The sequence below is a fragment of the Nuphar pumila genome, chromosome 11 (genome assembly GCF_984573655.1).
Source record: "Nuphar pumila chromosome 11, dmNupPumi1.hap1.1, whole genome shotgun sequence".
Classification (NCBI taxonomy): domain Eukaryota; kingdom Viridiplantae; phylum Streptophyta; class Magnoliopsida; order Nymphaeales; family Nymphaeaceae; genus Nuphar; species Nuphar pumila.
This window is the reverse complement of record NC_143259.1, coordinates 118,956,865-118,966,594: the sequence shown is the minus strand read 5'-3', so window position 1 is coordinate 118,966,594 and position 9,730 is coordinate 118,956,865. Positions and strand designations below refer to the sequence as shown.

Here is a 9,730-nt window from a genome sequence, read left to right as displayed (position 1 = left end):
CCTAAACCCCAAACCCTGAAACCTAAAGCCTAAACCCTAAATCCTAAACCCTAAAACATAAACCCTAAACCCTAAACCCCTAAAACCCGAAACCACAAACCCCAAATCTTGAACCCTAAACCCTAAACTATAAACCCTAAACCCTATACCATGAACCTGAAATCCTAAACCCTAAACGATATGTCTTTGTTTGTCTTTGTGAACGATATTGATATGTAATATAGAGATTTACTTATATTGATTTGCAATTATTACTGTGACAATGATATATCTTTGTTTGTATTTGTGAACGATATCGATATGTAATATTGTGATTTACTCATATTAGTTTGCAACTATTACTAAAATATTATGAACGAAACAACGAAATCGATTTGCAACTCTTACTTAAATCGGTCTCAAGTTGTAAATCGATTTGTATTTATGAAGTTACCTCGATTTGTACTTTACTAAGTCTAAACATTATGTTGATTTGTGTACACGTGCATAAAACCCTACTATATGTAAGACCCTAACCCTAATATAGATCTGTGTAAAACCCTATTCTATGTAAAACCCTACCCGACCTGACCCTACCTGTGGTTCATGTCTAAAATCGTAATCTATTTAACAACTCTTCCTCTTTTATGCGGCAACGCAAGTTCTTCTTTTTTCTCCTTCGCCTTCATCTTCCTTCTTCTTCTTCCTTGTATACCGAAGCAAACACAAATATTCTGCATGATGGACGGGGAGTGATGTTGATGATCATTTATTTGATCTATTCCTACTGTCGTACCCTCCATCGTTCGCAAACCATTCTTCACAGTTGAAAAAATATCTGCCTAATCTTCGATATACTTCATGACAAATATACTAGTCGTGTGGGTTGCATCTTCTCTGCCAGTTGCGATTCATACCTTGTGCAGCTTTATTAAGTTCTGCCTCAAAGCTTTCTGCACTAGCAAGCTGGATTTCATGCACACATGGATTCACTCGAAGCACATCACTATTTGGACGTGGGGGTGATGTTGATGATGATGTTTGTTTTCTTTGATGATGATGGTCATGTATTGTATCTAAGCCAAACTATTGATCATGATGTATTGTAACTAAATACTTATATATTTTATAAATGAATGTGGTTGTAAATCACGCCGATTTGTAGTTATAAAGTTACTACGACAAGATATATCTTTGTTTGTCTTTGTAAATGATGTTGATTTGTATTTATGAAGTCACGTCGATTTGTATTTATGAAGTTACCGCGATTTATAGTTTACTAAGTCTAAACATCGTGTCAATTTATAGTTTACTAAGTCTAAATATCGTGTCGATTTTTAGACTTAGTAAGTCTAAACCTAACGTGATAGAACATATCGTCCATATAAATAAAGCTCATAAACGCAAATCGAGATAGGACAAATCATTTCTGCTTTATGTTTGCGGCTCTATAGACTGTGATAAAATACTTCTATAAAAAAAATCGCGATCTCTTATAGAAAGAACTATATAATTATTAAATGTTATGTTACAACAAAGAAATATAACTGGTTGCAAGTCAATCGGTATCAAGCAAATCGCGATAGCACATAGCTTTCATACATACAAATCGTTTCAACCTTTTATTAATCATTGTGTAAATCGTGATAGGAAGACAACTCGTAAAAGCAAATCATAATTTTTGCAGTACACAACGCTAAATATTTCTTTATTTTTTTTATAAAGAGCGAACATTACAACGATTTGTTCAGTGGCACTTATGTGTTACACTTTTAAAAAAAAGAATTATACATTTATAGAATACCACGTTACAAAATAGAATTATAGGATTATAACAAAGAATTATAGAATTACAATAAATAATTATCGAGATAAAAAAAATCACATAATGTTTATTCAGTGGTACTTGATGACTTAGATGGACTATGACATACAAATCATCTCTTTCTTTTCCTTGGTGGCCTCTTGGTTTCGTCAATCTTATTAAAACCACTGGTAATCATCTCTACCAGTGTACCATAATATGATCGCATTTGTCTCTCCAAATTACTCACTTGCTTTCGTACCTCCTTATTCTCCCTCTCCAACATCTCTAACCTTGTGGCAGCGACTACTTTCTTTTTTGTGAGTTATGTTCGCTCCTCATCATGTACTGCAACTGAGGGAATCGTTATTGTAGCCATAGGGAAACAATGAATGCTTTTTCTATGCTGAGAGACGACATAATGGAGAATAGAAGGGATGCATGGGTTCCCAATATTTTTACGTTGCTTCTTCTCAATCTCCAGATTTTGACGTGTGGGTTCTCAATATTTTTGAAATAGTTGGGGTCATATTGTTGTTCTTTCTAATCATATGCTATGGCATGAACACCTCCTTTGTACCAACTATCCAATTGTTTCCTGAAGCGTTCGTGCCAATTCACGTTCCTGACCCCCACCACTATTTATCATTCTTCTCACTTCCATTGACTACTTTAGGGTAGTCTGTCGCAAGCCAGCTTGTAGGAGAACTCGACTACCATGCTGCAACTCAACTTCAGATTTGCTAAACAACCAAATATTGCAGCGAGACAGTCTCACAGCCTCAACAACAACCTCTTGGTCTTCGTCCTTCTCATCAATATACAGTCTCCACACAACTAGTATATTGGAGATTATGGTTTAGGTATAGACATAATTATTCATGCTAATGAATACTAAATATTAAAATAATTTATAATAACGAGTGCTACATATATTACAATGACTGTTATTAATGAGTGATTTGTATTAAAATGATTTACACTAATGAATGTTGTATATTGCAATGATTTACATTAACAAATGCTAAATACTAAAATGATAACACTTTGTACTAACAAAGACAAAATCCTGCAACGATCATTACTTAAGAATGCTAAAGATTACATTGATTTACACTAATGAAAGTTAAATGCTAAAGCGATAACGATTTGTATTAAGAAATACAAAATCCTGCAACGCTCATTACTTAAGAATGCTAAACATCAGAACGATTTATACTACTGAATGTTAATGCAATAACGATTTGTACTAAGGAATGCAAAATTCTACAATAATCATTACTTAAGAATGTTAAACATTTCAACGATTTATACTAATGAATGATAAATGCTAAAACTATTGTAAATAATTTTAAACCATTTACCTTATTTAATTGTAGATCATCTAAAATGAACTTGGCATTATCCTCCGTGACATTTATTTTAGCCTACCGACCGATCTTTGGAAAACCACAAATCACAGGGCCACACTGAGGACGCAAGGCGACAATATGCTCTCACACCCAAGCCTACAAAATCAATATATTAGTAAGACTATAACCTTCAGTGATCTTAGTCTACAACTACCAAATATGTAATAAATAATTACCTGGACAAATGGCCGAAACTCTGCAATGATTTTTGTACCCTTATTCGCACGGAAAAGTTGACTGTACAAGTGTGCAGGCATAGCAACACCCCATGCATAGTTGTTGACTTCATTTAAGTCTTCCAAGAACTGCAGCCACAAGTAACTTAACCTCAGACCAGACAAATCCAAAAATATAGTAAGTCCAAAAAAATAAAGAAGGAAGTTGTGCAACTCTTGGTCAGCTCTTTCATATGCACATATAGCGGACCGACCTTCCCATTTATTACGGAAAGAAGAAACTTTCATCGATGTGGAATTGCTTTCACCAGAAATACATTGACCCCAGTCCTCTATCGATATTCCAACAAGGCCCGTGCACTTGTCCCTTGTGTTATAGTTTGAATCCTGTAACAGAACAACACTTTCATGGCACTTAAGACCCGTAATTTGTGCCATATCTTCTAAGGTCATGGTGATTTCAAAAGAACCAAACTGGAATGCATTTATCTTATGATTCCACTTATTTACCAGGTGGGTCATGGTGTTCTAGTACGTTTCAAAATAATGTTGATCTAGAAGGCCGCCAAAGTGCATATTTCGTAATCGATCATTCTGATATTCACTCAGTTGTCAATACCATAACAAAACTATAGGCCACTAACACCGCCCTCTGAGCTTTTCACATGATGCTCTACTTCTCTTCTGACCTCTCTGTAACATAAAATAGCATATTATTGATATAAAATCAAAACTAGTCTCATTTGTACTTTTACACGTCGTTATACACAATAATCACTATATATAATTATTATTGCACACTCACTATCACAGTAATCGTTATATGTAGTAATTGCTATCACAGTAATCGCTATACATAATAATACCTATCACAGTAAATCGTTTACAATAATCGCTATATATAGTAATCATTATTACAGTAATCACTTTAGAAAAACAATACTTATCATAGTAAATCATTCACAGTAATCGTTATATATAGTAATCGTTATACATAATAATACCTATAACAATAAATTGTGACAGACAGGAGTCATTTATGTACCTTGGTCATACTTTTCTCTTCTTTATCCCCTCTCTTTATCATATGTCTTTCTTGTTGCTTCATCATTCACTGCTCCTCCTCCCTCCTCTGCCTTTCTTGTTTCTCATTCATTATTTTATCCTCATCTGCCTTTCTTGTTGCTTCTTCACTCCGCCGCCTCCTTCCTATGCTTTTCTACTTCTTTTTTCCTTTCCCTTTCCTTCTCTTCCTCCTCTTGCTTTTTTATTTTCCTTTTCTTCTCTTCCTCCTCCTGCTTCTTTAATTTTGTTTTCTTAACTTCCTTCTCCTCCTTCTCCTTCTTCTTCCTTTGCCTTTCATTTTCTTTCTCATCCTCCTTCTCCTTCATTTGCCTTTTCTTCTCTTCCTCGTCCTCATTCTCCTTCTCTTTCCTTTGTCTTTCCTTTTGTTTCTTATCCTGATGCTTCTTCCTTTGCTTGTCCTCTTTCATCTTCATCATTTGCCTTTTTCTTTTCTTCCTCCTTCTCCTTATTCTTTTTTAATTGCCTTTCCTTCTCTTTCTCTTTCTTATTCTTTCTTTGTCTTTCCCTCTTCTCCTCCTCCTCCTTCTTCTTCAATTGCTTTTCCTTCTCTTTCTCATTTTCCTTATTATTTCTTTGCATTTCCCTATCCTCCTCCTTACTCTTCATTCACCTTTTCTTTCTTTTTTTTTCATCTTCATCATTTGCCTTTTCTTTTCTTCCTCCTTCTCCTTATTCTTTTTTAATTGCCTTTCCTTCTCTTTCTCTTTTTTATTCTTTCTTTGTCTTTCCCTCTTCTCCTCCTCCTTCTTCTTCTTCAATTGCTTTTCCTTCTCTTTCTCCTTTTCCTTGTTCTTTCTTTGTATTTCCCTATCCTCCTCCTTACTCTTCATTCTCCTCCTCCTTCTTCCTTTGTCTTTCCCTCTCTTCCTCCTCTTTCTTCATTTGCCTTTTCTTCTTTTGCTTTTCATTCTCCTTCTTTTTCCTTTGTTTTTTCTTCTCTTCGTCATCCTTCTTCTTCATCATCTTTAGTTCTTTCTCATCCTTCTTTCTTTGCTCTCCAGCCTCAATATCTGATGGATAATGCTTCCCATTATACAATCCTAATGCTTTGTCCATGTCTTTATCATTCTTAATCTTTATTATATTTTGGTACCTTTCATAACGCTTATATATATGGGACTGACAGATAATTTCTCCAATAGTCATCCCATCGAACGGTGGGGGCTTTCTTGTCTTACGAGCTTTAGTCATTGCTAACCTGCACAACACATAAATTTAACCACATTATTATATGTTACAACCGCCTTCCCAAGTATATAATATTACAAATTATCTCATTCATTAAACAATCACCAACATTATAAATCGTCACAATATTTGACTTCATAAGTAAACATCATTGTAAGATTTAGCAAACTTAAGTACAAATTGAGGTAACTTCATAAATATACATCGCTACTGCTTTAAATATATAAATCGTTGTTGCTTCAAACTTACAAATGGTTGTAGAAATCACAACCTTCATAAGTACATATCGTTGTAACGCTTGAGCTTCATAAGTAAACATTATTGTATGATTTAGCAAACTTAAGAACAAATCGTGGTAACTTCATAAATCATAAATACACATCACTACTGCTTCAAACATATAGATTGTTGTTGCATCGATCGTACAAATCACTACTACATTAAATGTATAAATCATTGTTGCATTCAAATGTATAAATCATTGTAGAAATTTAGCCTTCACAAGTACATATCGTCGTAATGTTTGACCTTCATAAGACCAAATCATGCTAACTTTTTCAACACTCAGAAGGTGGATAAGTATAAATTGATTTGTTTCAGTATGAAAATAGGTGTTATTTAGCATGAATAATGCAACTACTTATAAGATTTAACATTTCGATTTACAAATCGATTTGTATACATAACAAAACTTTAAACAAAACTCACTGAAATGCCATGAGTTTTGGTAATCTGATAGTGAAAGAGAAATACCCAAAAGGTAGATGTAGTCGATGGTGACAACGATGCTCCCATTGCGCAGATGACGACAAAGAATGCTCTGACGATAGCAGACGATGATAAAATGTGCTTCGACGACAACAGACGATGACAAATGGTACATTGTTAGAGGAAGTTCCTGTTACAGCAGATGATGCAAACGTTTACTGCATAGGGCAAAAATGAAATGTTTGGACTTTGAAGAGTTAACATCATCCTTCATTTTTTTTATGAAAGATATTTTTGTCCTTTTCTAGAATCAGTGTTTCACTTTTCTAGATGGAGGATCTCGAATTGAATAGTTGTTTTATTTTTTTAGATGAAAGACATTTGTGTTCTTTTCTTAATTCATTATTTCATCGTAGAAATAATGGGAAAGAATACTTAAGTCTTTGCAATCGCACCATACCCCTACGCTAAGTGATGCCTCCATGCTTGAAAGCAGATCGGGTCATGTTGAACATGAGCATTTTTTGCTCATGCTGACATCATGGCCATCTGATTTGCATTTTAAAAAGCTCAAAAGTCAACAAAATCACGCGGCATTCATCCAAAATGAAAACAGACGACCACGATGTCAGCATGAGCAAAAACGCTCATGTTCAGCATGACTTGATATGCTTCCGGCAAGAAGGAAAATAATGTTACCAAGTCTGATGGGGAGGTGAAAAAACATTTGTTGGCAGCATTGTCTGTGTTACACTTGAAACAAAATGATCAAAGATCATGGTATGTTGATTCAGGATCTGCGACCCATGTTACAAGCAATGTTGGTAAACTTTCAAACTCGGTTCCTTACTTTGGTAAAAATAATATTGTTACTGGAGATGGATGTCACCATCACATTTCTCACATTGGTAATGCAATCATTCCTCTGTCAAAATCGTCTCTCAATTTGTCAAATGTTGTTCATGCTCCTAATATAAAAAAGAACATCATCTCTGTGTCTAAACTTATTGATGATACACATTCTTATGTTGAATTTACTCCATCTTCTGTGTATGTCAAGGATCTTCAAACGAGAGAAACATTCGCTGAAGGGGAGCGAAAAGGAAATATGTACATCTTCAAAGAAGATCCATTTGCGCGTACCAGTTCAGTCTTGAAGCCCTTATTGAAGTCTAAGTTTTTTCAGTTTGAGTCATCTAAGTCAGGTCCTAAGTCTATTTTTATTCTTTCCAAATGTAATAAGCCAAGTCTTTGGCATGATCGTCTTAGTCATTACAGTTATTCTTTTATTGAGAAACTTGTATCAAGCAAATTAATTCCTAAATCAAGTTTAACTCTTGAGATTAGTAATAAAAAGTGTCCCAGTTGTCTGATGCGTAATAGTCATGCACTTCCTTTTGATTTTCTAAATAAAAGAGCTTCAAGATCCTTTGAAATTGTTTATTCAAATGTTTGGGGTCCTGCACCCGTATGCTCTTCTTCTGGCAGCAGATATTATCTCATCTTTATTGACAGCTACTCTCGTTATACTTGAATATTCTTTATGAAGCATAAGTCTAAAACTTTTTCCATATTTTGCAACTTTCATACCTTTATTCGAAACCATTTCTCTATCAATATTATGCATTTTTATTGTGATGGAGGTGGTGAGTATACATCAAAGGATTTTACTGATTTTCTCTAAAAGTAATGGAATAAAGTATAGAGTGTCTTATCCACATACACCACAACAAAATGGGGTTGCTGAGAGAAAACATAGACATATTGTTGAAACGGCTATAAACATGATGCATGATAGTAATCTTCCTATTAGTTTGTAGACAAACATTCCACCCAACCGTCTATATCATAAATCGTGTGCCTACGACAGTTAGTGCAAAATAGTTCACCATTCTTTTCTCTTTTTGTCATTCAACCCTAATATAATGCTCTTCGTGTTTTGAATGCATTTGTTATGTTCATGTTAATTTTCTTAGTAATAAATTCCAGCCAAAGGCTTCCAAAGTGTAGATTGGGATAGCTTATATAGTGGCGCTCTTTCGAATTCCGTGAACACGGAACGTTTGCTACAGTGTGTTTTTCGGGGGAACATATAACCTGCTTCCTTTGTTGGCGGAGGGTGTTGTGTCCCTCCTGGCCTCTCTCCCTGCAGTGCCTCCAGGGTTTGGAGCTTCCTTCACCATGGCGGAAAAGCTCAGAGACCTCAGTCAACCTATCGACGTCTCGCTCCTGGACGCCACCGTCGCTGCTTTCTACGGCACGGGATCTAAGGAGGAGGTACGCCTGTTTTTTTTTCACTCATTCCTCGATGATAGATGCCTCCTTTTTCTTTTTTCGTGGAAAATTTAGGGCTTTTCTATAACCCTAGGCGATGTGTTGTTGTGGTGTCCATGTATGGGCGTATTCTCCATGGGGGCATGGGGTAAGCCCACAGAGTTTTAAGCTGCCAGGACAGCGACGGTAAGTACGGCAGGCAAAGCCAGCGCGGCTTGGTCTCTGTTCCTGGGGGTGGTTCCTCCGTGTAGATATAAAAACAAACAAACATAAGCATGAATGCGTGAAGAAAAAACAACCACACGGGAAAAAAAAGAACATCCTATATCAATTGAAAGAAATAAGCAAAATTACCATAAAGTAATTGAAGAAGAAAACCATATACTTTTTGTTCGTAGTGTTCAGAGTTTTCATTGAGAAGAGAAACCTTGTGGAAGGTCATGCGTCATGAACGAGAGGAGACCGGGAAAAAGAGAGAGAAATGCACAGAAGTATACCAGCTTAATGCATTTGTCTACAAACCTCATCATAGGGAAACCTGCATTTTGCAGTGGTAAATGTTTGATTTTGCTGAAAAAAGAGAGCTTGAAGTTTCATAGAACCTTCAGTATGTCACAGATATCACCAATGTTTGTGGAAGAGGTCATCATTTATTTTTCTAAGTATTGTAAAATTGCATCTGAAAGACATTAGAATATTTTCAGAACATTACCAAAACGTAATCTGACATTATCATGAGATTACATGGTTATACTGAATGATTTTCTCATGAAATTATTTCAATTGGAGAACAAATAAAGATGATGATACTGAAAGGTTTTCTAGTGAAGCAGAAAACTTTTTGGGAACGAAATTTCGTAGAATACTATACTCTTTATTTCCATCCTATCAAATTGAAAGCACAAATTTCAATTTGATGGGTATTTTAATGCAAACATCTAGGATTCCTTGTTATTCAGTTATGCTGAAGTGGCCAATGTGCATAATTCTGGTTTATAAACTCTAATGTTGACACTATTGCTGGTAACTTTTGAACATCAAGGAGGTTAAAAGATATACATGGAAAAGTGTGGTCATTTGTGTTAATGTGTTGTGCTGTAGTG

The 9,730-nt window shown here is 35.2% G+C and overlaps 1 protein-coding gene across 1 annotated transcript in view; it reads left to right on the top strand.

Moving 5' to 3' along the window:
• The first annotated feature begins 8,304 nt into the window (after positions 1-8,304).
• The window catches only part of LOC149823124 (protein EXPORTIN 1A-like), a 94,743-nt gene continuing 93,317 nt past the window's right edge, over positions 8,305-9,730 (top strand). Inside the window, exon 1 of the mRNA XM_089981441.1 lies at positions 8,305-8,630. Coding sequence (XP_089837567.1) covers positions 8,535-8,630 — 96 coding nt within the window. The 5' untranslated portion in view covers positions 8,305-8,534. The remainder of the gene's footprint in view (positions 8,631-9,730) is intronic.